The 25,494-nt window shown below is 53.7% G+C and overlaps 3 protein-coding genes across 9 annotated transcripts; all 3 read right to left on the minus strand.

Moving 5' to 3' along the window:
* Nucleotides 1–419: 419 nt before the first annotated feature.
* On the minus strand, nt 420–12,207 carry PRMT1 (protein arginine methyltransferase 1). 4 transcript variants are annotated; one of them, XM_080646012.1, is made up of 11 exons: nt 12,103–12,207; nt 9,906–9,959; nt 9,276–9,377; nt 8,241–8,396; nt 8,036–8,099; nt 6,476–6,618; nt 5,552–5,639; nt 5,342–5,457; nt 4,308–4,458; nt 3,921–4,042; nt 420–2,616 (listed from the first exon to the last, which is right to left on the minus strand). In XM_080646012.1, exons 1-11 carry the CDS (start codon nt 12,136–12,138, stop codon nt 2,533–2,535), a joined length of 1,116 nt encoding a protein of 371 aa, XP_080502138.1. In that variant the 5' UTR covers nt 12,139–12,207; the 3' UTR covers nt 420–2,532. The 4 variants fall into 4 exon arrangements, with proteins under 4 accessions (XP_080502138.1, XP_080502141.1, XP_080502139.1 ...); XM_080646015.1 differs by having other exon boundaries at nt 9,601–9,959; nt 12,103–12,176; XM_080646013.1 differs by lacking the exon at nt 12,103–12,207 and adding an exon at nt 11,100–11,129.
* A 5,022-nt stretch (nt 12,208–17,229) lies between these two features.
* Nucleotides 17,230–18,034, minus strand: LOC308235575 (elongation factor 1-beta). Its single transcript, XM_080644499.1, has one exon. It carries the CDS (start codon nt 17,953–17,955, stop codon nt 17,275–17,277), a length of 681 nt encoding a protein of 226 aa, XP_080500625.1. The 5' UTR covers nt 17,956–18,034; the 3' UTR covers nt 17,230–17,274.
* A 335-nt stretch (nt 18,035–18,369) lies between these two features.
* BCL2L12 (BCL2 like 12) lies at nt 18,370–25,494 on the minus strand. Of its 4 annotated transcripts, none has more exons than XM_080644500.1 (7): nt 25,368–25,494; nt 24,594–24,708; nt 24,248–24,390; nt 22,973–23,059; nt 22,797–22,888; nt 21,795–22,082; nt 19,770–19,989 (listed from the first exon to the last, which is right to left on the minus strand). In XM_080644500.1, exons 2-7 carry the CDS (start codon nt 24,698–24,700, stop codon nt 19,939–19,941), a joined length of 768 nt encoding a protein of 255 aa, XP_080500626.1. In that variant the 5' UTR covers nt 24,701–24,708; nt 25,368–25,494; the 3' UTR covers nt 19,770–19,938. The 4 variants fall into 4 exon arrangements, with proteins under 4 accessions (XP_080500628.1, XP_080500626.1, XP_080500627.1 ...); XM_080644501.1 differs by having other exon boundaries at nt 24,594–24,723; nt 25,368–25,483; XM_080644502.1 differs by lacking the exon at nt 21,795–22,082 and having other exon boundaries at nt 18,370–19,989.

Consider the following 25,494-nt stretch of genomic DNA (forward strand, 5'->3'; position numbering starts at 1 on the left):
CTCGTTCTCCATTAGCCTCCAGCGTTCTACGCAGCATCTATCCTTTGAGCCCCAGGTTCCTGGGTTCCCCAGTCTGCTTTCTCTCAAGGAGCTCGCTCCTTTCTTTTCCGGGAACGAGGCTTAGCTTGGAATTCGCAGCCTACCTCCGGTAGACTAAAGTCACGCACGTGGGGTATCCAGCTGGAGCTGAAGCGAATCTCCGTCCTACCATCCCAGGGAGGGAGGAAAGCTGCTTTGGGATAGACCCACAAAACGACCCACACAAGGTGCAACTGCGTTGGTGCGAAGGAGGCGGCAACAGCCGATTGGATTCAAGTTAGACAGTCAAAGGGACTTCCATGAGGGAAAATGTGCATGACACAGGGGGGAAATGTGTTAGGGGCAGGACTCAGATGGTCAGACCAGAAAGAGCAGAGACTGAAACATGGATATCACCTTTTATTTGGCTCTGGACATTAATATTCTTTGTCCATGCTGGCTCTGGGGTGCCCCTGGGTCCAGCCCAGTCACAGCGGGGGCTGGGGGAGGTGAGGGGAAGGCTGATATCTGGGCAAGCCCATGTGGAACTAGGGGAAAACTTGGGGTTGTGGCCCCAATATACAGACGGGTAAACTGAGGCTAGGGGAGGTGCAGAGAGGTGCCCAATGTCACCCAGTAAGCTGGGCACTGCGCAGGCCTCACTGCCACAGGTCCGGAGACCAACTAGACTAGAACTTCAGAGCCCAACTTTCCTGAGAGCTCCTTGGTGGAGGCAGAGCAGGGCCAGTATTTGGTCTCTGGCAGGTGGTATATTTGGCATGTGCCCAGGGAACAGAGGGGCCACAGAGGAGCGTGATACCGAGGTACAAACAAGCCACTGGAGAAATGGGGCTCGACAACCGACAGGGCAGCTCTGATGCCTTCCCATTCCTAGACGGAAAGCCCTGGCCCGAGGGCTCCTTGCAGGCATGTCCCTGACACCACCAGCCTTTCTCACCTGCCCAAGAAGTCTGGGTCCCCCAGGTTGGAGGAAGCTAGAAGTAACAGCAGGTGGGTGTTGGTCACCAGAAAAATGGGTGAGTGAAGTTGCCCCTGCGTGGGGCAGCCCCGCCCCCTTCCCCTCTGGTCTGGATAACCCTCTTCCAGGGTAAGATGTAGTTCCAGGAATCAAGGACCAGTCCCCACCTCCCAGGAGTAAAACAGGCCAGTCTCTGAGGCCACACCAAGCCAGAAAGGCACGATTAGAACCCAGATCTCCACCTCCTCCACTGCTCCTAGGGAGCCCCCATGGGTGTGCTGGTGGTGGTGCACCCAGGCCTCAGGAGAGGTAATTCTGAGGCCTAGGTAAGGGGCAACTGACACTTTCAAGTGGTGTCAGCATCTGGTTCCAAGGAAAGGGGTGGAGAAGGGAAGCTCTGGGCTCCAGTATAGACCAGACCTCACCCTCACCCATGGAGACTCCGGAACCGAAGGCCCCTGGGGATAGGGACAGAGCCCGAGCCTCAGCACTGCCAGTGTGGACTTCCTGGAAGAACGGATCAGCTACCCGCAAGCCTAGGGCTCAGCTGTACTGAAGCAGGCGGAGCAGGCGCTGTGGAGACAGGGATGCTGTGCTGAGTGATTCAGGTCCTGGGCAATGGGGGCTCTGTGGACAATACCATGGGACAGGGTGGTGGGTGAGGACACCATGCCTGCAGCAGGGGCTGGATACCACGCCTGGCGCTGTGAAGGTCAGTGGGACCTTGGTGCCCACCTCTGAGGTGGGGAGGCTCTGTTACCCTGAGATGGGACCCCCACCTCAGGTCACACACCCTCAGAAGGAATTCTGACCCCAGTGCAACTCCTCCGCAACTGTTTCCTAGCTGCCAAGGGCAGAACAGTACTCACTGCCAGTCAGCCCTGGCATGACCTTGGAGGGGCCTGGACAAAAAAAACAGATGAGTCCTGTGTGTTGGGGGAGGCAGGAAATGGCCTTCTGAGAAGCTTAAGGGCCCAGCTATACTGGGAACCCACACCCCAATCTGCCACCAGCCTGGCAGTGCAGCTGGGCGCAGAACCATGCCCAGTGGGATAAGAGATAACAGTGCCTCAGAGGCAAGAGAGGGGGGTGGGGGAACAGACTCACTCCCCCCAGAGAGGGTTGGGGGAAGAGATCCTGGGAGCGAGCAAGAGGTGAGTTGGGACAAGACTCAGAGGGCTGTGGTGAGACCGAACTAGACACAAGTGAGGACAGAGACCTACAGCCATCATCCGGGTACTCCTGGCTGCTCAGACTGAAACCTTAGCACCTGCACACGGAACCCCAACCCCCCAGAAGCCAAGCTGTCCCAGCTGAGGATTTATTGGCATAAATGTAACCATATAAAAACATAAGTTATGAAAAACAGTCACAATGTGCCCTCCCCCCAACCCTCCCATCCCGGGCCCAGGCCCCTATAACTCCCTTCTGAGAAAAGGAGAGGAAGGGGGATCCTGAAACCGCCTAAGAAATGCCACAGCTGCTGGGCCTCTACAGGGCCGGCCGGGCTGGGGTGGGAGAAACCGGGCGCCGTCTCAGCGCATCCGGTAGTCGGTGGAGCAGGACAGCTCACACAGCTGGCCCTTGAAGTCCAGGTCAATGGTGAAGTCCAGGTCGCGCTGTGGGGAGAGGGAGGACATGAGGGGACCGGAGACAGGGCAGGAAGGGATGCACAGCTGTCCAAGTCGGGAGGAAGCAGAGGGGTGTAGGCCCCACACACTGAGATGCCCTGTGCCCACCCTCCCTGGAGACCCAGTGGGCCCTGCTTTTAGCCCATATCCAGGATGGAGATGCCACATTGCTGGTCCGAGCACCTGAACCTTGACTCCCAGCAACTCGCGTGGCAACCTCAACTCCACCTGGTATCTCGGGGCAGAGCTCAGCTGCCTGGCCTCTTGCTCATGACTATTTCTTCACGAGAACCATTCCCATCAGCAAAACAGCATTTCTTCCTCGTATAAAAGCAAACCCCTCTCTCAATCATACTTCCTCCTCCTGAAAACTTGACAGCACTGTCCTCACTTCCTCTCCTCCCGATCCTCCTCCTGCCCCTACTCTGAAGCCCCCAGCTCTCCCTGGAAACGCTGGGCAAAGTCACCACCGACCTCTGCCTCAGTCCTCACCCGGCCTCCCTGCTCTCTCCTCCCCCTCAGGCTGTCTCTGTCTCTTTAGTTTGGGGTTTCTCAGCCTCCACACTACCGGCACTTGGGGCCACTTTGTCATCCTGTGCACCCCCAACCTCTACCCACTAGATGTCATTAGCACCCTCTCGTTTGTAATAACCCCCACGTCTCTAATGACCAACATCATCTGGGGTACAGCAAAATAGCCCCTGGTTGCGAGTCCCTGCTTTAACGGGCTTGTCCCCCTGACTTTGAAAGTGGGTGTCTTTTGGGCCACTCCCCTCCATCCAGGCTCCCTGGGCACCATCCAGCCTTACATACACACTGGCCCGATGTTTTGGCGCAGACCACTCCCCTTCACTCAGGCATCAGACCCTTCCTCTTCCCACTGAGGCTGAGCTGGAGCTCCTGACTCTGCCCCAGACCTCCCTCGCCCCCAGCCCCCAACCCTCAGCCGATGGCAGCTGTGTCCTGCTGTGTCAGGGGTGCAGGAGGAACAAACGGCCTGGCCCTCCTCTGCTTCCCTCGATCCCCAGGCCCAGGCTGGGAAACCAGGCTCTCCCTCTGGCCTTCTCAGCTGACCCGCCCTCGCCAGCTTGGCACAGTCACCTCCAGCTGTCATTTACCACCGACTGTGACCCGTGTCTAGATCGGGAGCATCGCGAGGGCAGGGGTTCAGCCTGATCGTGGCTGGGTCCCCAAGGCCTGCTTCCCGTCAGTGCTCAATACAGATAGACCCCAAGAGCCCCAGACAAGCAGAGGTGCCTCCATAGTCCACCCCCAGTTACCCCGAGCCTCACATTGTTCTTGGCATTTGGCCGCATGCCAATGGTGCCAAAGATTTCCTCGCCCGTCTTCACCGTCAGGTAGTCCTCCATGTAGAACACCGTCTGCTTCCAGTGCGTGTACGGGGACTCAGGGCCTGAGGGCAGAGTCGGGTCAGCCAACTGGCCCCTGTGCCCCCACCTCGGTCCTGCCCTTCCCTGTGCCTGGCACCCCCCCCAATGGCTGTTTACGGAGTGTTGACTGTGGTCAACCTGCCCGTGAATCCCTTCACCCTCCTCACCCCTCAGAGGGTCCTGCCTAGGTTTCGTGGGTGGGGAAACTAAGGCAGAGCGCGCTCGGGTTGGCTGGCCCTGAGGGAGGCTCCCCGGGGCTGCTCCTGCGGCCCCTTCCCGCAGACTCACTGGTGGAGAAGCCGGTCCTCTTGTGGCAGCGCGTGAACTCGATGTTGAAGTAGGCCACCAAGGCGTGCACGTAGTCGTTCCGCTTCACTTGCAGGCAGAAGGGCGAGGTGAAGGTCAGGTCTTCCACCTTCACGGTGTAGATGTCCACCTCCTGCGGGACAGGCCCATGAGCCCCACTCCGCCGCGTCCAGCCCAGGGTCCAAGGCAAACGGAGGGGGGGGGGGGGGGGGCGGAAGGGGTTGGATTCCCTGTTCCCATCCGAACCTCAAACCCGAGTTTATTCCTGGACCTACCACTTTACTTGAAGAACTGCCCGTTCACCCCTCCCCATGGCCTACCCCCTGCCCCAGCAGCCTCCTCATGGGCTCCCTGCTTCTATCCATCCTGCCCCCGCGCCCGCCCACATAACTTAGCTGGACACATCTATCAGCCAAGGTGACAACTGTAAAACAAGTCAATCAGATCGTGCCAAGCCCCTGCTTAAACCCTGGACAGCCCCTGGACGCACTCAGAACAAAGCCCTGGTTCTGATGCAGCCTCAGATGCTGGGCCAGTCAGGCCACCTGCTCGTCTCCTGTCTCCTCTCCTCACTCCCTCCACCTGGTTCTGCCTGCCTCACACAAGAGTGATGTGCGGGACGTGGCAGGGAGGGGGCTCAACAATTGATCGCAGCCAGTATCTTTTACTTATGAGGATAAACTCGCTCCTGGCCCGGCTTCTTGCATTTGGTGTGCTCAGGCGAGCCCCGCCCGGGGATCTTAGCTGCCTGCCTGTGTTCCCTCTGGAAAGAGTGTCGCTGGCAGGGCAAGCCCAGCTCAATGGGTTCCATCTTGGAACCACTGGCCCTGGCTGGCTCAGAGCTTTTTAATGGATGACACAGCTTCGCTGGGCCTCTAGCATTACCCTGGCTGACAGGTGAGGAACCCAAGACCTCAGGCCAGCACTCTGCGCCCTGATGTCTCGCATGCGGGACAGGTGCTGGCCCTTCTTTGGTTCCAACCCTGGGGGACACCTGGCCATGCCCATCCCCTCACCTTTATGAGGCAGGCGTTGGTGACCAGCTGCTTGGGGTCCACCACATCCACCAGGGGCTCCTTGATGGCCACGTCTTTGATGCAAGACATGTCAAAGCCATACACATTCTCCCACCCTGGGAGGAGGCAGGGAGGAGGGGTGAGCACACAGGGGCGCCCAGGTCAGGTCGAGCCCGCCCCAGCCCACGAGCTCCTTGGGCCCAAGCTCACAGTGGATCTTGTAGTCTTTGTACTGCCGGTCCTCAATGGCCGTCACATAGAGCGTGGCTCGGTCTGGGAAGATGAGGCCATCGGGCGCCTGTGTAAGGGCAGGGTGAGGGCGTGAAGGGTGGGGGGGCCTTGGCAACACTGCCGCCAAACCTCTCCAGTTTGGCTCTTTATCCACCCCCTCTACCCACCCTTGTCTGAGCCATCGACACTTCCCACCTGGGCTCCTGCAGCGGCCTCAGGGTTTCCTGCTCTGCCCTCACCCCCGAATCATTCCCCACATGGCTATCAGGTGGCGATCAGGAGCACCTAAACCAGACCCTGTCCGGAGGTTCTTAGGGATCATCAGAAGCCTCCCTGGCTCCTGAGAGGGAAAGCAATGTCTCATGAGGGTCCACAAGGCCCCTCACCTCTAACTTCACCTCCTACTGCTCTTCCAGATCCTCATTTCACTAGCTTCCCTGCTGCTCAACACACAAGCACACTCCTGCCCCAGGACCTTTGCACTGGCTGAAATGCTCTCCAGTGTGTTCTTCCCCTCAGATGCAGATCCTGTGTGGCTACTTCCCATCCTTTGATCAAGTCTCAGTCATCTCCTGGGGTGTTCCCTCTGACTGGCACATCTCTGACGTGAGAAGCTGAGGGGATAATGCCCTCTCCCCCCACCCGTCCTTCCCTATCCCTTTGCCCTGCTATGGTTTTCTTCCCAGCACTAGCACCCTCCTGACACTGTCCCATCTCCTCGTCACCATGTAGCTCCCAAAGTCGTTATACTCGTTTGGCTGTGGACCTTCCAACATCTGCGAGGGCAATCCTCTCGTGTGGGAAATACCTGGCCTGGCTTTGGCTTTCGGCCTGGCCCCCGACTGATCCATGCAACAAACCCCTCAGGACCCAGCCTGCATTCCCACCCTGCCAGGGCCTCACCAGCCACTTGTCTCGGGCATAGAGCACGGTGTTGAGCATTGACTCGTAGAAGAGACAGTAGCCCATCCACTCGCTGATGATGATGTCAACCTTCTCCACGGGAAGCTCCACCTCCTCTACCTTCCCCTTGATGATGGTCACCACTGTAGGGGCAGATAGGGGCACAGGCCTGTCCGATTGCCTCCCTCTGGGGATCCAGAGCCTGGGGATCCCACTAGGGCAGCCCTTGTCTTCTAAGCAAGGGCTGGGGGCTACACTTGGGCATCTTCTAAGAACTCTGACAGCCGAAGCAAACCCTGTTCCCTCAGTTTTAAAATCCCTCACTCTAGATGTTTCCTGAGGCAGAAGCAGAAATCTTACATGGATTAGGCAGTAGGTGATGTTAAGGTTTTGCCGATAACAGCATGATCATCCATTAGGAACATACACAGCAGGATCTAAATGACATCACAGTTGGAATTTGCTTCCAATGGACATATTTAAAGCTGAGTGTTGGGTACTGGGGTGGGGGTGGGGGTCACTATACTAGTCTTACTAAGAAAGAAAGAAAGAAAAATCACTTCAGTTACTAAATGCTAGGAGCCTTCACATCCAGAAAACCCACCACCTTCCCACATTCTCTGCCCCTCAAACCTCTCAGGTGGGAACTCAAAGGCCATCTGGCAACATCTACCAACTTACATGTCTGACCCATGTGATACTACTTTTATAAATCGACCTCACAGATGTACCAGTTCATTATATGCAGGAGAGGAAACTCTCAGAAGCAGCTAAATGCCCATCACCAGGAGCCTGGTTAAGAAAGCCCGGGTATGTGTGTATCAAAAAGAACAAGATCCTCTCAACGTCCTGCAACATGTTAAACGACACGATAACCGAAGAGAAAAAGTAAAGGGGCTGGGCTGGTGTGGCTCAGTGGTTGAGTCCCAACTATGAACCAGAAAGTCACAGTTCGATTGCTGGTCAGGGCACATGCCCGGGTTGCAGGCTTGGTCCCCAATAGGGGGCATGCAGGAGGCAGCCGATTAATGATTCTCTCTCATCATTGATGTTTCTATCTCTCTCTCTCCCTTCCTCTCTGAAATCAATAAAAAGGTATTTTTTTTTTAAAATAAGAAAAAGCAAAGGGAAAGACTTGTGTGAAATGCCATTTGTGTAAAAATAATGCATGTAAATGTAAAAACATTTACATGCATATGTGCTTGTAGTCAACAGAAGTCTGGGAGTGTTGTCTGAACTCCGAGAAGGGCGGCTGAGTGCCTTCTCACGTGGGCCCACATGACCCTATTCGCCGAAAATTCTAAAGACTGCTTCTTGCCTAACGTTTTAGAGTAAGGCACTAAGTTTGGGACTTCAACACTTAAATTCTAAGACAGCGGAACCTGCTTATCAGGTTACGGGCTCTGAGAAGGTTGAATTCTCAGACTGTTGGCAGCCCGGAGCCCACAGGAGAGGACAAGCTGAATTTGTGTTTAGCGGCCCCCTCCCTCCTGCCAAGGGCCCAAGGAAGCTGGGACCGCCCGTTCCATCCCCACAAACCCATTCTCTTCCTGGGCTCACCATGGTCTAACTTGTTGGCTTTGACGATCTTCACCGCATAATCAGAGATACTGGAACACTCGATCTGGGGTCCAGGAAGAAGTGAGGGTGAGACCCCCCCCCCAGTCCCATCCTCACCTCCCACTCCCTCTATCCAATCCCTGAGCCCCAAGGTGTCCCTTTCCGTCCCAGGGCCCAATCCCACCCAGCTGTCCAGGACACTCACCCCAATGACCTTGCGGGCCCCGGCCTTGGCAGCAAACATACAGAGAATCCCCGTGCCTGAGCCCACATCCAGCACCACCTTGTCCTTGAAGAGGTGTCGGTTGTGAAACATGGAGTTGCGGTAGGTGAGGGTGCGCACCTCGTCTTTCAGCATCTCCTGGGGAGAAGGGTTACGAAGGTACCGTGAGGGGCCTACATTCACAGCTGGAAACAGGGATGTCCTGGCCTCTGACATGCTAACGGTTTGGAGAGCTAGAGCTCAGCCTTCCCACTTGCTTAGTCCCTTTGGAACAAGTTATTTCCTTTCCACGTGCCTCAGTTTCCCTATTTGTAAAATCAGACTGGATAGACTAAACTCCCTTCTTACATCAGCCAGGTTCTACCACTGCCTCCTAAGCCTCAACTATATTTGCTTTAAAAAGTCCTCAGTAGCCGGTCAGCGTGAATCAGGTCATGGTTTGATTCCCGGCCGGGGCAATGCCTGGGTTGTGGGCTTGATCCCCAGTAGGAGGCAGCTGATCAATGATTCTCTCTCATCACTGATGTTTTTATCTCTTTCTCTCTCTCCCTTCCTCTCTGAAATCAATAATCCACTGACCTGTACACTCAGAAAAAAAAAAAAAAAAGACCAGAAGAAAAAATCCTCAGAATCCATCCCAACTACTGGGACCTCAGCCTCCAGTGAACCAGAGTAGAGAAGCCATCTGCACACCAGACATGAGCAGCTGGGGGACAATCCCACCGCTGGCCACTAGAGGGCGGCAGAAACCAGCCCGCCCCGACCTCCAGCTGCATCTCTGCCAAGCTTGTGGGCTCCCACTCCTGCCTCCCAGGAGGGATCCTGAAGAGAGCACCTGGCTAACCTTGGTCTCCAAGGCAACCGCTGGGAGAGCAGACCCCAGGGTGAGCTTGGGGCATGCGCAGAGGGGCAGCCTGCTGCCAGGGAAGGCAGGGTGCATGGTGGGAAATTCAGTGCCAGCTCTCCCATAAATTAACCTCTCCAGATTCAGCAACCCTGGAAGCTGTCCACACTCACCTCATGGATACCAAAGTGAGCATAGGAATCAAAGTAGTAATCTTTGGACGTCATGTCCTCAGCGTTGGGCTTCTCGCTGCATTCTGCTTGGCCACAGGAGACCTAGGAGAGGGAGGAGAGGACCATGGGTCAAATCTGGGGTTCCCCAAAGCCTCTTAAGCCTCCAGGTCCCTACTGCTCCCTGGAATAAACGCCCCAAAATCATACCATGGCAACCCTACAGCTCCCATCTAACACCTTGCCTCCCCAGAACCCACAAGCCCCATATTCCTATTACAGGATACCCCGCCCCCAGGGAATACCCCGATACCTCAGCCATGCCTACCATCTCTCCAGTCTCTCTGCCCCCGTCTCTAGCTCAGCCCACAGCTGGGAGGGGAGGGGAAGGCAGAACTGGAGCAGACACAGGGAAGGGCAAAGGGGAGCTGGAAATAGAGTTAAGGAAGCAGCCACAGTATTGGGGAAGGCAAGGTGGGGGCCACAAACCTGGAGGGAGTGTGTACTAAGTGTTCGGGGGGCAAGGGGTAAGCTGGTTTGAAGCAAGAGGGATCATGGTTAGACCACGAGAAAGGGCCTGATGTGTGGCAAGATATCTTAATATGGGGAAGGGTCTCACAAAAGGATATTTACTTCTTCAAGAGGCGGCTGGAGGCTCATCCCATTAGCCAAGGTGGCTACAAAATTCTAGGAGAGAGTACAGGGAGAAAGGATTAGCTACTGGGAGTGGCTAGGGGCAGGCCAGGCCAGGGGACCCTGGCTGTTAGAAGAGGGGAGTGTTTCCTGCAATTTTCCTTTTCTTGGGTGGGGAGTGGTGGCAGAGAGAGCAAGTAATGAGGCAGGGTTGTTTCAAAAAGGGGTGGGACAAGTCGGGGGAGGAGAGAGGGATTCTGTCTCAGCTGTGGCTGGAGAGATGGCGGACTGATCCCAAGCTGCCCCTCTCTGGCCAGGAATCTGACCATGCACACCTCCCCCACCCAGCCCAGAGGAACTGGCACCCACTGGGCACATAGGCACTGCCAGCTGTCACTCCCCTCCATCATCTAATCCCCCAGATTAGGTGACACTTCCTGACCTCACTCACACACACACACACACACACACACTCACACACACCTATAGCTGGGGAGTTGGCTGGCAGAGTGTACCCACTGGGCACCTGCCACTTCTGGAAACCAGTCTCTTTTAGGAGAGGATTCCAGGATGGAGATGTGGCACCCCCACCAGAGCTGGCACCCGGACCCCTAGCTCCTGCCTTGGGCTCAGGAAGCCCCAAATAAAACCAGTTGGAGCCAATCTCCTTGCTTATTACCCTCTACCTAGGAAGATAGATTCCCCCGGAAGAGGCTGGACTCTGGACCCTCCAGCCCACCTCCTCCCATTCAGACACACATCACAGGCTTGGAAGCCCCCAAATGTGGGGCCAAGTCCAGAGGCAACCTCCGGGGAAAATACTTCCTCCCCCATTCAGGCCCTGGTCCAGGAGAGCCAAGGGGGATGGGAGTCATTGGAGTGACCCTGGGGAACTGCCCTCCCAGTCCAGAGAGTGCCACAAGGCAAGGGGTGAAAATTCGGCGGCCCCCATCAGATTACAGCTGTGACGGGGCTCCGAGAAGAAGCGTCAAGCCAGGGACATGACCCACAGGGCTCCAAGCCCCACCCCCATTCTCGCAAGCCAGTGAGGATGCCTACAAAGAAGGGCGGCTGGTGAGGGGATTCCCCACTGGGGCCCATTTCTCAATATCACTCCTATCACAGCCAGACAAGCCCCAAATAGCTTGCAGCCCAGCGCCGGAACCAACCCCACATGGCTGCACAAGAACCCACATTTTGGGAAACCATTTCAGGCATCCAGGCTCAGGACCCTCGAACAAGGATTCTGGAAGGGGGAGTACATCTCCCGCCTTCACGAATGCCGAGAGGAGAGAAATGGGGGTAGAGCTCGCAGCTTCCATCACGGCCCCTTCCCAGCAGACCCCTCCCCTCGCCCGGCAGGGCTCCAGCGGGGAGGTGGGCTTTGAGACACGCCCCATGAAAAAGATGTCCCTCCCACACACCCAGAAATGGCCACAAGGGGGTGCCTGGCGCCTTATCGGGAAAGATCTCCTTCAGCTGGAGGCCCCACCACCACCGAGAGAGGTCACAGGGGCATACCCCATCCCCCCAGCTCCCGAAGCCCCGGGAGGATAATCCAGGGACAGGAAACGGGGATGTGGGAGGCAGAGAAAACCAAGTCTTTGTCTTCCTCCAATCCTAACCCAAAAGTGCACACAACCTGGACCGATGCCTAAGAAAATGCCCCAGTCCTTGGAAGGGGGATGTAGAGGGTCTCGATACACTGCCCCTTCCAAGAGACTACTTTTTGGAGGCCCTCAAGTAAGTCCCACTCGGAAATGTACGTCGCGATCCTCGTTAAGAGCTGGGGGCCTCAGAAGGGTGAAAGCCTCCTCCCGCCCCCCCCCCCGGGGCGCCCCTCCCCCGGCCGGGGGCGGGGCCTTTGTCCCGCACGTGGAGCCCGCCGGGCCACCGGGCGCGGCACACCCCCTCCCCACCCACCGTGCCGCGGCCACGTGGGGGCCAGGCCGGAAGCGCCCCCAGCCCTCCTCCACGTGGGAGGGGGCACGAGACCCGCGTCTGGTCGGGATACCGCAGGCCCCCGAAAGCTAGGGAACCCGCACTGAAACGGTGGCCCCGATCTGAAGCATGCGGACTCCCCTCCGTTCGGCAGGAGGCCTTTACTCAAATCCGCCGACTCACAGCCCCTTCTCCAGGCCATAAAACACCGACCCCCAAACCGACCCCCGCCCCCGGCGGCGTTCCAGATGCTCACCTCCATGATGCAGTTCGCGGCCTCGGCTGCCGCCATATTCACCCGCTCCTACTCCTCGAGCCGCCGAGACCCCCCCCCTTCTCCGCACTCTCCCGAGACCGCCTTATACCGGAGAGTCTGGGCCCACCCACCGCGACCCCTCCAGGAGATCTCATTGGTGATAGAGGCTGTCCGTCTTGGAATACCGTTTACCAATTGGACAAAGAAGATGCCCATCAAAGTTCAGGAACGCGCCCAGTTTGGCGTGAAAGTCCCGCCCACTTAAGTCGACAGGGATGGGAAAGATTTCTTGTCTATCACAAGAACCGCGACTGATGATTGGGCGAAGTCAGCCGGGAGTTCCCGCCCCTTTCCCCAGCACCACCTCAAAGCTTCCCGACGGGCCCCGCGCTAGCGGACATTTTGAAATAGACCTGTCCATCACCTAAAGGACCCGCCTCTTATCAGCTGCTACTGGTTTATCTAAAATGTGAGGTCATGAGGCCTTTGGCGAGCCCCGCCCAGCGGCCGGTCTCAAGAACCAGGCGATTGGCCCATGAGGAGAGAGGGCTTTATCCTCCAGCGATTGACTCAAAAGAACTGTCACTCATCGTTTATTCAGTGGATTCTCCCAGCCCCAAGGGAGTCTAAGAGAAGCAAGGAAGATTTTGCCCATTTACGTGAGGGGGGAAAAACTGAAGCCATTAGAGACCCAAAGAGAGGGAGGACTTGTCCAGGGTCTCGAACCAAGTCGGGAAGGACTCAGGCGTCAATGCATTTAAACTCCAGCCCCTCTACTTAACTGTTCCAAGTTTTCTAAACCCAGCAACCTCCCTCAAACCATTTGGCCTTTGCCAATTCGCTCCCCCTGCAAGGAACACCCACCTCCCTTTGTCAATCAACTCCTACACATCCATCGGGGCACAGCTCAGACATCACCTCCTCCAGGGAGCTTTCCCGGATCTGCAGGAAAAGTTACTAGTTGAATGAAGATGAATGCAACTTGTAGAACCATCACCCTGGAAAGTTCCTTCATAACCCTTTCTAGTTGATACCTTACCCACCCAACCCCTGAAGCAATCACTTTCTATTTTCTGTCACTATAGTGTAGCTTTTCCTTTGCTAAAGTTTCCTATGTTCCTGTATTATACAGTACGTGCTGTTTTGTGTCTGTCTTCATTCAGTCAGCATAATGCATTTTTTATTCACCCATGTTGTTGCACGTAAAGGTTGTGCAATTCTTTTTATTGCTCAGGAGTATCCCATTGTATTGTTGTATTGTTCGGACAAGGGTCTTCAGGCCTGGGAAGTTCTCAATGTTATTGTTATTCTTGCTAAATGTTAAAATGTAGCATAGTATTTCTTAGCTGCAACTGCAAACAGGATTACTCAACAAGAACTCAACTGGTAAGTGTAGCCAACTGCAAAGAAGAAATCAACATGTAATTGACCAAATAGTTAGGAGCCATATGGCTAAGCTCCCTTAGGGGGGCAGAGTTTTGGATATGAATCCTGTCTCCTTTACTTGCTGTAAGTAAACAAAACTACCCTGCAACAACCGTTTCGTTTTTCAGTAGAATCCCCCAAGCAGTGAACCCCTTGAGTTCAGTAACAGTGTCATAGTTTATTTCTTTTCCTGTTGACAGACATCTGAATAATGTCCAGATTGGGGCTATTGTGAATCAAGTGGCTATGAACATTCATGTACAAGTCTTTCTGTAAAGAGACACTTTGTCATTTCTCTTGGGTCAACCTGGGAGCAGATGACCGAGTTGCATGCAGGGTGCATGCTTTATGCTTCACTTTATAAGGACTGCCAAAAGGTCTTACAGGGTGTTCTACCATTTTGCATTTCCATCAGTGATGCATGAAGAGTTCCAGCTGATCCAGGTCCTGGCCAGCACCTGATAGGATCCGTCTTTCGTTTTCACCAGGCTGGTGGGTACACAGCGGTATCCCATCGTGGTTGTCATTTGTATTGCTCTGACCACTGCTGCTGAGCGTCTGTTCATGTGCTTATTGACCATTCGTATATCTTCTTCTATCAAGTGTCTGCTCATGTCCATTTTTTTAGTGTGTACTCTTTTTTGAAAATACATCTTTTATTTTTAAAAAATTTTAAATATACTTCTTTATTGATTTCAGAGAGGAAGGAAGAGGGAGAGAGAGATAGAAACATCAATGATGAGAGAGAATCATTGATCGTCTGCCTCCTGCACACCCCCTAATGGGGATCGAGCCGGCAACCCAGGCATGTGCCCTTGGCCTGAATCGAACCTGGGACCCTTCAGTCCGCAGGCCAATGCTCTATCCACTGAGCCAAACTGGCTAGGGCTATTTTTAAAATTTTTATTGATTTCAGAGAGGAAGTGAGAGGGAGAGACATAAACATCAATGATGAGAATCACCGATCTGCCCCCTGCCTCCTGCATGCCCCCTATGAGGGATCAAGGCCACAACCTGGACATATGCCTGGACCAAGAATAGAACCTCAACCACTGAGCCATGCCGGCCGGGCAGAGATTTTAATTTTTTTTAAATTTCTTTATTGATTAAGGTATTACATATGTGTCTTTATTCCCCCATTACCCCCCCCCAGAGTTTTTAAATTTTGATTAAGTTCAAATAATCCATCGGAGCCCACGTTTTTTTTGTTTTGTTTTTACATATATTTTATTGATTTTTTACAGAGAGGAAGGGAGAGGGATAGAGAGTCAGAAACATCGATGAGAGAGAAACATCGATCAGCTGCCTCCTGCACACCCCCCACTGGGGACATGCCCGCAACCAAGGCACATGCCCTTGACCGGAATCGAACCTGGGACCCTTCAGTCCGCAGGCTGATGCTCTACCACTGAGCCAAACCGGTTTCGGCCGGAGCCCATGTTTTGATCCTATACTGTACGCTATATGGGTCTTAAATCAGTTTTTTTTTTTTAAACATTTTATTGATATTTTACAGAGAGGAAAGGAGAGGGATAGAGAGCTAGAGACATCGATGAGAGAGAAACATCGATCAGCCGCCTCCTGCACCCCCCCCACTGGGGATGTGCCCGCAACCAAGGTACATGCCCTCGACCGGAATCGAACCTGGGACCTTTCAGTCCGCAGGCCGACGCTCTATCCACTGAGCCAAACCGGTTTCGGCCGGAGCCCACGTTTTGATCCTACACTGTACGCTATATGGGTCTTAAATCAGTTTTTGTTTTTTTGTTTTTAATCCTCACCCAAGGATATGTTTCCACTGATTTTGATAGAGATAAACATTGACTAGTTGCCTCCCTCACGTGTCCTGACCAGGAATTGAGCCCAAAACCTAGGTATGTGCCCTGACTGGGAATTGAACCCACAACCCTTTGGAGCACAGGATGATACTCCAACCAACAGAGCCACCCAGCCAAGGCCTAAATCAGTTTTTTTGTGTCTTTTTTTCCTAATTTCCCAGTATTGTATTTTGACCTGATCAATTATTTCTGCTCTGTGCTGCTACCAAGAACAAAAAAATTGTAACAAACTATACAACGCTAAGGAATAACCTGATGTCATTGAAAAAAGAATGGTACAGGAGTTCAGGGGCAACATCTCAGGCTGGAGTCAGAAATGGGGAAGTTGCCAGCATCAAATTCTGCATTTTCCAAGAAGGCAGCCACTCATCACAGGGGCCAGGTGAGCAATGGACTGCGGCAAGTCTGAACTGAGAAGTACTGGGTGTATAGTAGAACACGCCGGCCCTGGCCGGGTAGCTCAGGTGGTTGGGCAGTGTCCATGTGATGAAGGGTTGCTGGTTCGATTCCTGGTCAGGGCACATACCTGGGTTGTGGGTTTTTTGTTTTTTGTTTTTTTTAATATATTTTGATTGATTTCAGAGAGAAAGGGAGAGGGAGAGTTAGAAGCATCAACGTTTAGAGAGAATCATTGATTGGCTGCCTCCTGCACGCCCCCAACTGGGGATTGAGCCCACAACCAGAGCATGTGCCCCCGACTGGAATCAAACCGGGGAACCTTGAGTCCACAGGCCAAGGCTCCATCCACTGAGCCAAACCAGCTAGGGCTGGTTGTGGGTTTGATCCTGGATCAAGTAGTGTACTTAAGGCAACCGATCAATGTTTCTATCTCATATGGATGTTTTTATCTCTCTCTCTCTCCCTTCCTCACTCTAAGCATGTCCTGGGGTAAGGATTAAAAAATATTGCCAAAACCGGTTTGGCTCAGTGGATAGAGCATCAGCCTGCGGACTCAAGGGTCCCAGGTTCGATTCCGGTCAAGGGCATGTACCTTGGTTGTGGGCACATCCCCAGTAGGGGGCGTGCGGAGGCAGCTGATCGATGTTTCTCTCTCATTGATGTTTCTAACTCTCTATCCCTCTTCCTTCCTCTCTGTAAAAAATCAATAAAATATATTTAAAAAAAAAATACTAATAGCCTGGCCGGAGTGGCTCAGTGGTTGAGTGTTGACCTATGAACTAGGAGGTCACAGTTCGATTCCTGGTCAGGGCACATGCCCAGTGTGGGGCTTGCAGGAGGCAGCCAATCAAAGATTCCCTCTCATCATTGATGTTTCTGTCTCTCCCTTCCTCTCTGAAGTCAATAAAAAAATATTTAAAATAATAATAATAAAACACATGATTCAGAGGACTTAATATAAAAAAAGAATCTCTAATATATCATTAATATTTTTATATTGACTACTATGTTGAAATGATTCTGTATTTTGGATAAACAGGGTTAATAAAAATTGTTAAAATTAACTGACCGCCTGGTCGGTGTGGCTTAGTGGTTGAACATCCACCCATGCACCAAAATGTCATCGGTTGGATCCCAGTCAGGGCACATGCCGGGGCGGGGCGGGGGGGGGGGGGCCGAGTGTGTTCTCAATCACAGATAAGGCTCATTTAGTTCTATTAGCCAGTGCTGCACTGGGTCACAGCCCTCGGAATGGGCGTGACCAGGGGGGTGGGGGTGGGCAGAAGTGGGGTTAGGAGAAGCACACAGACATCTGGTACCCGACCTAGCACTGCAGGCCTCCAGGGGCTGGGAGGAGAGAAGCGTCATCTCTCCGCAAACGGGAACTTGGTCATTCCTTCAATTAAGAATTTATTTTTTTTTTTTTTTTTTTTTTTTTTTTTTTTTTTTTTTTTTTTTTTTTTTTTTATCTTTCAAGTTTTTATTTAAGGGCACGGATTCAGGATGGATTTTAGATCTTGTTGAAAGCAGCCACGTCCATGGACTGCACATAGTCCTCAAAAGCAGTGATCTGCTCCTCCAGCATGTCTGTTCCAACTTTATCGTCTTCCACTACACACTGTATTTGAAGCTTTTTAATTCCATACCCCACTGGAACCAGTTTAGAAGAGCCCCAGACCAAGCCATCTGCTTGAATGCTCCTGACACATTCCTCTAATTTTGCCATATCTGTCTCATCATCCCAAGGTTTCACATCTAATAAGATGGAAGACTTGGCAACAAGTGCAGGTTTTTTGGCTTTCTTTGATTCATACTGTGCAAGGCGTTCTTCTCTTAGCCTCTTTGCTTCTTCGCTTTCCTCCTCATCGTCAGACCCAAAGAGGTCAATGTCGTCGTCGTCATCTTTACTGTTCGCAGCTCCGCTTCCTGTGGTGTCTTCCACATTAGCAGGGCCATACTTGCCCAAAGCTTTCTTCACTCCGGGCAGGCTGGCTTTCTCCTTCTCGTAAGACTTGATGTGATTGTACCAACGAAGGGCATGGCACAGGTCGGCAGGTGGTGGGCCGGAGACTGCTTCAAACACTGCCACGTCTGCTTGGGACGGCACGTACCCCTCGATGTAGCTCTTGTCCGCCAGGTAGTTGTTGAGCACCTGGAGGCCGGAGGGGCTCTTGAGGTCTCCAAAGCCCATGGCGTTGGTTGACCCGGGAGCTGGGCGGCAGCAGAAGAAAGCGGAACGCGGGCTATCGCCAGCGAGTGCTAAGAGGAAAAAAAGCCCTTCAATTAAGAATTTAGGCAACACATCAAAGACCCTAGGATTAGCTCCTGTGGCCGGTCCCCAACATAAACCACGGAGGCTCGCATGTCACATGACAGTCGTTGCCGATGTGCTGTGATGGGCAGAATTCCAAGGGGGCCCTCAAGATCTCTGCCCCCCAGGGTCATATACTGGGGACTAGGTTGGGTTATAGGACAAAGGAAATGAATGCCACTCTTGATTAGATTATCTTATATGACAAAGGTGAATTGATTTTGCAGATGTCATTAAGGCCCTAAAAAAGTTAACTTTAAATTAATCAAAAGGGACATCTTCCAGGGTGGACTTGACTTAATCAGATGGGAGTCCTTTATTGTTTTATCTTTTAAAATATATTCGTATTGATTTCAGAGAGGAAGGGAGAGGAGAGATAGAAACATCCATGATGTGAATCATTGACCAGCTGCCTCCTGCACGCCCCCCACTGGGGATCGAGCCCGCAACCTGGGCATGTGTCCTTGACCAGAATCGAATCCAGGACCCTTTGGTCCACAGGCCGACACTCCATCTATTGAGCCAAACTGGCTAGGGCTGTGTGCTTTCTGTTTAGACAACTTACTTACTTAATACATACTGGTAATTCACTCACATTGGCCTCCCAGCCAAGAGCACAGGAGCTCACGCCTGAACGCAGTCTCTAACCTAGGCACGCTCTCCCTCCTGCTGAGGGACCCTGGACAGCAACTCTGTGCTGTGCTCTGGGCAGGGAGGGAGGGTCCCTTTTATTTACTTATAATATATATTTTTTTATTTCAGAGAGGAAGGGAAAGGGAGAGAGAGACAGAAACATCAAGGATGGGAGACCATCATTAATCGGCTGCCTCCTGCATGCCGCACACTGGGGATTGAGCCTGCAACCCAGGCATATGCCCTTGACCAGAATTGAACCTGGGACCCTTTAGTCGGCAGGCCGACGCTCTTTCCACTGAGCCAAACTGGCTGGGGTGGGAGAGTTCCTTTTAAACAGCAAAATCCCCACAGGAAGCACAAAAATGCAAAAAACAACAACAACAACATGGGCCACTAACCAGATGGTGGGCACATATGTCAACAGTCTGAGAGCTGACACCAGGTGGCAGGGTGCCGCATGTCCAGTCTTAGCCGAGAAGGTGCACAGCGGGCGAGGCCAGTCGTTTGCAGCTCTACCCACAACTGTATTAACTTAGGGATTACACATAAATGTTAGTGCACAGGCGAATTCGCAACTATAGAACGTGCAAATAACAAGGATCGACTGTCACTGGCTGTGCATCTCACTGTATGTTTACAAACATAATTCTGTGAAAGAGGCGACACCCTAAAAAGGTGACAAGCCCCAAGTCTCCAGGGAGATGAGGAGGAACCAGCAAAAAAGGCACAGAAGGAGAAAAACGGGAAGAAGGTGGTGTTCGGTGCCCGTGAAGGAAGAGCATAGCTTTCTTCTGGAACTAGCTGGAAGGCTCCATGAGCATCGCGCGGGGGCAGCTGGGATAAATGCACCAGGCAGCGGGGACAAGGAGTCAGCCGGAGTCGTGTTCACAGACTTCCCATCATGCTGTACGCTCAGCTGGCAGGCACTCTTAAGTGCTCCATATAAACATTTCTAGAATGAATGACTCGCTCGCGCCTCAATGTATAAACCAGAGAGATCTCGGAACCAAATCTCCCCTACTTAGAACCTGAGTTCTCGAGTGAAAGAACAAGTGATTAAACATTGGAACAAGTTTTTAATATGCAAAAAATTTGAACAATTTCTTTTTGGCAAAAGCAGGGTGGGCAGCCACCACTCACAGCCCTGAGCAGAACAGGAAGGCTCGAGAAACACGCAACCAGCCCCGGCGCCTGAAGTCCAATCCTGTAACAGCTGCGGAGGAAGATCTAGTCCAGGGGCAAGTTCAAGTCCACGGGGGAACTGGCCAGGATGCCCTCCTGCAGGGAAAAGCGAAAGAGCCTTGTGAGCGGAAGCTCCCTCCACTCACAGCAGCATCCACACCAGCCCAGTGAGAGCCGAGACGGGGGGGGGGGGGGGGGGGGGGCAGGGAACCAGAATGGGGAGGGGACAGAGACCAGAGAGGGAGAGGGACCCAGGGGTGGGGGGACAGAGACCCAGAATGGCAGGACAGACACCCAGGGTGGGGGGACAGAGACCTGGAGAGGATCAGACACCCAGGGGTGGGTGGGGACAGTCCTAGTGAGGAAAAGGAAGACAGAGCCCGCGTGGTGGGCGGAGCACTGCCGGAGGTGGGCAGAGACAGGGCTCCAGGGAGAGGCAGAGGGTGCTGGGGTTTTAAAGATCAAGAGCCCTGGCTTTGTGTGCAGGTGCTGATTCTGATCCCTGCGTGAGGAACTTTCCCTCCCAGCCTCCATAAGACCCGGATAAGAACCGAATCCCCTAAGGTTGTTGTGAGGCTTAAATGGGATCATCCGACTGCAATCCTTGGCGAGCACCTGGCCGAGCTTTCTGTTCATTCCTTAAAACAAAATGATTTTACAAACCAGCAAGCTTCTGGGCTGAGTGCCAGATGCGCATCCCCTGTGCCCTCATCACCTGCTTTGAGGTCAGAGGGCATCTCTCGCTTAGCTGGCCCACCTCCACCCATCTCTGACTCCTCCCTCCCCCTCCACAATGCTTGGCCCCATCGCAGGGAATAGCCCAGCAGTTGCCCAGGTCAGCGTCCTTGACTCCTGCCTGCCGCTCAGTCCCCAAATCCACTCCATTAGCAAAATAGGTAATCTCTATCTCCAAATTAAATCCAGAATCCCTACTATTCCCACACTGTTCTGGGAATCTCCCCCCTGGACCAGTTCACCCCCTCCAAGCTCCCTACTTCTGCCCTCTCCCCATACAGTTCCCCACGCCATCACCAGAGGGCGGGTGTTAACACTTAAGCACCCTCTTGTCCTCTGCTCAGAGCCCTCCAGGAATTCTGGGCTCACTCAGAACCAAACCCCAAGTTCTCACCATGACTACAAGCCCCTCCTGCTCTCATCTCCAGCCCTGTCGCCTGGCGCACCTTGCTCAGCCCCTCCTCTCTGCTCCTCAGACACATCAGGCCAGCTCCTTCCATTCTGAGAGCCTGGCATGCATCCTTCGCTGACCGCATCACCACAGCAACAAAGCAACTGAGGTGGTAGCCAGGGGCAGGGGCAAACAAGTGCTCAGGGAGGTGGGGCAGTTGCCCAGGTCACAGGGCCACTCCAGCTCTGAGCCTGGATTGGATTGAGAGGAGTGAGCAGGGAAGACTTCCTAGGGGCTTCTGAAGCTGAGGTGTCAGGGGCTGTAAGTAAAACCAGTTGTTCCTACCGTGTTAGAAGGTGCAGAGCGCTATGGAAGGAAGTAAAGCAGCCAACAGGGAAGGGGAGTAAGCGCGAGGGTGTGGAGGTGGCTGCGGTTTTAAATGGGACCAGGAGAGGCCTCCCTGAGGGTAATAGCCAAGCAGAGCAGAGGAAGTGAGGCAGGGGGCCACCGGACAAGGGGGTGCGGCAGGCAGAGTCACCAGGTAATCACACAAACAAATGCCATGGAGTGCCAAGCACTTAGAGGATGATCCCATGTAATCCTCCCGATACCCCCACTGATCACCGGTGCCTAGGGCACAGCAGGTGCTCAGTGAACACAGAACAGGGGAAGGGGGGCTGGGAGAACACGGGCCATGTCTGAAGGGAAACCTAAGAAGCCCCTCCCCCCCAATCACAGTTAGGTAAAGGGAGGCCCAGAGGCTTGGGCGGCTCACCCAGCCCCCCTGGGCCTGGATCCAGGGCGTGAAGCTGTGCACGTGCTCTACGCTGAGTCCAGCCAGGGTGCCCCCCAACCAGGCCACACGCCGGCTCAGCTCCATGGCCAGGGCCAGGCGGGCCAGGGGCTCCGGGGAAGGCGGCGGGGGCCCGGGGCACCGCAAGGAGGGGCGTGCGCGGCTGGGGCAAGGGCTGCCCTCCCGGCTGGAGAACAGCTCCACCAGGCGGGCGAAGGAGCCAGCAGAGAGGCGGGCCAGCTTGCGGCGCAGGGCCGGGTCCGAGGCCAGCTGTAGGGTGGACAGGGGAAGAGGCAGGGTCCGCCCTTGTGGCCAGCCAATAGGAGGCTGGGGGCGTGGGGGTGGCTTTCTGGTGTAAGGGACTTCTCGATACTAAAGCTCTAAGCCATGCCCCAATCCATCACATCAGCTAATCATAAACCAGGTTTCTGCCAAACTACTCACAGGAAGGTGGCCTAGAACCCAAGAAGCTAAGCCACGCCCCTGCCCAGACCTCGACAGCTAATGAGAGCCAAGCTCTACTTTAACTGCGCCCTAGAGTGCTAATCTTCTAGCCTTCAACTTACAATTAATAGGCCAATCATATTTCAGGACACAAACCACACCTCCTCTGGCAGTCCATTTCCCCCCACATTCTAAGCCACGCCCCTATGTAGTCACTCAGGATTTCAGATTTTATGTCTTCTCAAACCACATCCCACTCTCACCACCAAGTATTCCCTTACTTCCTCACCTGGTTCCAATCTCTTTCCTAGATCGTGTTTCTGATGGCCACACCCCTTCCTTTAGGCCACGCCCCTCTAACAAACAATGCAAGCCTGGAATTTAAGGTACTGCCCTGGCCATACCTCGGTCATTCAGTAAAGCCTTGTCCTACCCTCTCCCAACCGGCCACCCAATGAGAATGCAGATCCAGCTTCTGACCCCAGTGCCCAATCATGAAGCAATTCCTATCCTAGCTAAGGGATGGACTACGCCCATCACCTTCTGGTTGATGACTTCTGCCTCCTCCTCCAGCAAGGCCACCAGCCTCCGCAGCAGGGCTTCCTTTTCAGTGTGTGGGGGACCCTGTACCTCTAGGGACAGAAGAGAATTCGGTTGGGGGCAGAAACCTGGCCACCCTTCACCCTCATCTTTCTGCAGGGCCCCTCTGCCCTCACCTGGGCTAGGTGGGGATCTCAGTTGCTCTTGGACCAGCTGTTCCAGCCGCTGGGCCACGAGGGCATAGAAGTCTGGAGTAGCTGGGCCTGGGGTGAAAACAGACAATGATAGGTCTCCAGGAGATCAGGAAGTTATGCATTCTCTCCTCCCAACCACCCTGCCTGGTAGCAGTGATTTCCATTTCATAATGGGGTAAATTGTGGCTCAGTGAGCAAACTTGGCAAAAGACCCTTGTACTTCCCACTTTATGGTGTCCCCCAAAATGGATTTAGAGTATTAGAGCTGAACTGGACCTTGAAGATTATCCCATCCAAGGAAGGCAAACACAAGACACTCCAGCGACTACCAGTCTATCCCTTGTCCATTTCAGGCATCATCAGCTGATCACAGAACGCTCTCTCTAGCTTGAAAATCCTTTGCAAGCTAGCATGCCCTGTAGCCATTACTAGTTTATCCAATCTCACAAGAGAGGAAAGCTGTTGGTCAGTCTTGATCAAGTCCAATGACTCCTCCTCCCCATTCCTACATTGCTACTGGATAAACACAGGAACAGGGAAGAAAAGGATTTTCCAAGTCATGTAATCAAATAGATAAGGAGTTGTGATTGAAAACTGAGGGTAGGTGCTAGAGACACCACACCACTACCTATATACCCTTAGCTGAGTGATCTTGAACTAATTCCTTATCCTGTTGATGTTTTAAGAATCAAAGCTCCCACCCCAACTAGCCTGGCTCAGTGGTTAAGCATCGATCTGTGAACCAGGAGGACACAGTTAGATTCCCCGTCAGGGCACATGCCCGGGTTGCAGGCTCAATCCCTGGTGGGGGGCGTGCAGGAGGCAGCCCATCAATGATTCTCTCTCATCATTGATGTTTCTTTTTCTTTTTTAAAGAATTTATTTTTTAAATATATTTTATTGATATTTTACAGAGAGGAAGAGAGAGGGATAGTCAGAAACATCGATGAGAGAGAAACATCGATCAGCTGCCTCCTGCACACTCCCCACTGGGTATGTGCACGCAACCAAGGTACATGCCCTTGACCAGAATCGAACCTGGGACCCTTGAGTCCGCAGGCCAACGCTCTATCCACTGAGCCAAACGGCCAGGGCTCATTGATATTTCTATCTCTCTCTCCCTCTCCTTTCCCCTCTGAAATAAATAGTGTGTGTGTGTGTGTGTGTGTGTGTGTGTGTGTGTGTGTGTTTGTATTAGAATCAAAGCTCCTGGCTCTGCATGAGCAAGTTCATGGGTGATCTAGGGAAACCTCTTACCAGGCTGTGAACCATAGCAGGGGCGAAGGGGCAGGGAGCAAGGCCGTGGGGACTCAGGGGGAACTGCTCCTCGACCCAAAGAGCAAGGAAAGCATCTTCGAAGGCGGCTCAGGAAGTCTGTTGGCTCCTCCTGGGCAGGGCTCCTGGGGAAGGGACCTCAGAGAGTGACTCCAGAGCCCCCTTGCAAGCAGTCCCTTTTTTCTCCCACTCAGGGCCTCTCCCTGCAACCCCAGGGACAAGGAATAGAGCCAGATATAAAGAACATAGACTGAGACCAGGAGCAAGAGTTAGAGACGGCCCACACCACATGCAGAGGCCCCTGAGGGAGGAGAGCAACTCCTCTTACCTGGGTGGGGTTGGAATGGGGGACCCGGCAGCCTCACCCCGCTTAAGGAAGGCAGCTAGGACCCTCAGCGTGTCCTCCCGGAGCCCCAGCTCTTCCGAGCCTGCCATGGGGGCACCTGTGAGAGAGGGGGCTGAGGGATAAACTCCAGGGTTCAGCAGAAGTGAAGGCTTGGGGCCCAAATTCCTAGTTTGTGAATGAGGAGAGAGCCAGGACTGGGGAGTCCCCAAGGCAGAAAAGGGCTGAGGGTCTGAACTCCTAGGTCCTTTAGGGGAACTGAGGTCTGGAGGTCTAGGCTCTTGAGTCTCCAGAGGGAGAAGAGGAATGAAGACGAAGATTCCTTGATCCTGGCAGAGGAGGAGGCTGGGGACCCCGATTCTTGGATCTAAGCAAAGAGGGGGCTGGGAGCCTGAACTCTTGTGCAGACCCCACTACCCCATCAAGAAGAGAAAAGGGGATTGTGCCTTGGACCTCTGGGCCCCCGAGCAAGAAGGGCGCTTGAGGCTTCGATTTCTGGACTACGAGAGAGTATGCCAAGTTATTTAAGCCGTTAGAGGATGAAAACTACCAATCCCAGCAGGCTTTGTGGCAAACATTCCACTCGGTCCGCAGTTAATCGCCGCGCAGCCTGCTGGGAGATGTAGTTCCACCGTCTAAGGCTGGACTCTTGGGGACCCGTGACTCTTGGATGCCGAAACAGGACTGGGGTTCCATCTCCTGGATCGCGGCCCTCTTCTCCTCCCTCCTCACCGCAGCCCTCACTAACGCCCCACTTACCTGGCCCCGGGCCCGGGCCCCGGGCCCCGCCGCCTCCTTCACTGAACTTGTTAAACTTCTATTAGTTCAACTTTCCCGCGCCTGCGCACTGGGCTGGGCTGGCGACGGCCTAACGTAGAGGGGGCGG

The sequence above is a fragment of the Plecotus auritus genome, assembly GCF_963455305.1.
Source record: "Plecotus auritus genome assembly, chromosome: 10".
Taxonomy (NCBI): domain Eukaryota; kingdom Metazoa; phylum Chordata; class Mammalia; order Chiroptera; family Vespertilionidae; genus Plecotus; species Plecotus auritus.

Bases quoted from the DNA above. Each gene is read 5' to 3' on its own strand.
- PRMT1 (XM_080646012.1), bottom strand. From the start codon at position 12,138: ATGGCGGCAGCCGAGGCCGCGAACTGCATCATGGAG. The intron at 5,640-6,475 runs GTGAGGCCCTGG...GCCCTTACACAG, and splicing joins ATGCCCGAGACAAGTGGCTG to GCGCCCGATGGCCTCATCTT. The intron at 4,459-5,341 runs GTGAGGGGATGG...CCTGTCCCGCAG, and splicing joins CCAACGCCTGCCTCATAAAG to GAGGTGGACATCTACACCGT.
- LOC308235575 (XM_080644499.1), bottom strand. From the start codon at position 17,955: ATGGGCTTTGGAGACCTCAAGAGCCCCTCCGGCCTCCAGGTGCTCAAC.
- BCL2L12 (XM_080644500.1), bottom strand. From the start codon at position 24,700: ATGGCAGGCTCGGAAGAGCTGGGGCTCCGGGAGGACACGCTGAGGGTC. The intron at 23,060-24,247 runs GTAAGAGGTTTC...TTTTCACCCCAG, and splicing joins CTGCTATGGTTCACAGCCTG to GCCCAGCTACTCCAGACTTC. The intron at 19,990-21,794 runs GTGAGCCGCCCA...TTTTCCCTGCAG, and splicing joins TCCAGGCCCAGGGGGGCTGG to GAGGGCATCCTGGCCAGTTC.